General features: G+C 57.8%; 2 protein-coding genes across 3 annotated transcripts in view; both read right to left on the reverse strand.

The window, feature by feature from the left end:
* Positions 1-1,387, reverse strand: part of LOC127751681 (uncharacterized) — a 14,284-nt gene that overhangs the window by 4,194 nt on the left and 8,703 nt on the right. The gene's annotated exons all lie outside the window — the stretch shown is intronic.
* LOC127751679 (LIM domain-binding protein 3-like) overlaps positions 1-1,387 on the reverse strand; it is a 6,498-nt gene that overhangs the window by 309 nt on the left and 4,802 nt on the right. Inside the window, exon 2 of the mRNA XM_052275626.1 lies at positions 4-911. Within this exon, the coding sequence (XP_052131586.1) occupies positions 4-911 (908 nt within the window). The remainder of the gene's footprint in view (positions 1-3; positions 912-1,387) is intronic.

Here is a 1,387-nt window from a genome sequence, read left to right on the forward strand (position 1 = left end):
CACCACGTAGCGGGCCATGGAGGGCACGGCGGAGCAGGCGATGACGGGCACCACGGAGCAGTCCAGGGAGGGCACGACGCAGCTGTCCAGGGCGGGCACCACGGAGCAGGCCATGGAGGGCACCAGGGCGGAGGGCCGAGGAGATAGTATCCCGGCACGTCCGTGTACTGGGGCAGAGGATCGAAGCCCGGTGGAGGTCGATGACCGAACGCCCACGGAGGCGGCGGGCCGAAGCAGGCCGCCCTCTGGGGGAGGCTGGTAGACCTCCGAGGCGGACTCGGGGCCCTTGGAGGTGGACTAGAGGCCCTCCGAGGTGAGCTGTGGCGCCTGCGAGGCGGGCTGTGCTGCCGCGACGGAGGAGCAGCCTCCACGTGCAACACTGATGGTACAGCGTAAAGCGTAGATCGTTCGAGCTCCCGAGGGCTCTCCTCGAAACGCCGCGCGATGGTGAGAAGGTCATCGACTGACGCAAACCTCTGGGCGGCGAGATGCTTCGAGATGTTGGGCCGAAACCGCGCCTGAATGGTACTCGCGATCTCAGCCTCGGAGAGAGCGCTGCGCTGCTTCTTGCTGACCCGCCAAAGCATGTGTTCCATCGCTGTGACGAAGTCAACGACAGACTCGGACTCGCCCTGCGTACGGCGAGCTATTGCAAGCCACATGTCTGCGACGGACACGTCCTGACGAAACCGGGCGATGAACTTCTCCTTGAAGGTGGTCCAGAGCGCTGGGGTACGGCCGAAACGGTCGAAATGTGTCTCCAAAAAAGTAAGAGCTGACCCTTCGACTGAGTGCTCCAACAGGGTGAACCAGTGGCGGGGAGAATGACCATACATAGCCCACAGCGCTTCTCGGGAGGCCAGGAAACGCGCCGGGTCAGCGTCATCATCGCCCCGATATATCGGCGCAACCTGGCACAGTAGAGAACCGAGGAGGACACCTAAGGACGCCATGCCGGGGCAGCGACGTGCACGCGTTCGCCGAGAGGAGAAACAGGGACGCCACAGCGAAAGAAACACGCCGACAGTGCAAAAAACTTAAAAACTAAAAAAACTTAAAACTAAAAAATTTAAAACTAAAACGGAAATGAAGTGAGGGGGTAAAAGAAAAATGCACTAAAACGAACACAACACTCGAAAAACCAACTGGCGGAGAGTTACTGACTTAAACATACACAAACACAAGTGCTCGACATACACACCGGTAAGGAGCATTACTGCCTTAAACAAAAAACAAAGGTTCGACTAACCACGAGATCCAGGTCATTCTCATGGCAGGAACATTACAGGTTACAACTAATGAGTCGATGAGTGTGGGCATGCCCAGAGTTTGATCAAACCAACCCCATTTCACCTCCACCATGTTCAACTACAGCGAGACCGGCCCA

The sequence above is a fragment of the Frankliniella occidentalis genome, unplaced genomic scaffold (assembly GCF_000697945.3).
Source record: "Frankliniella occidentalis isolate FOCC.00 unplaced genomic scaffold, Focc_3.1 Scaffold708, whole genome shotgun sequence".
NCBI classification, from domain to species: Eukaryota; Metazoa; Arthropoda; class Insecta; order Thysanoptera; family Thripidae; genus Frankliniella; species Frankliniella occidentalis.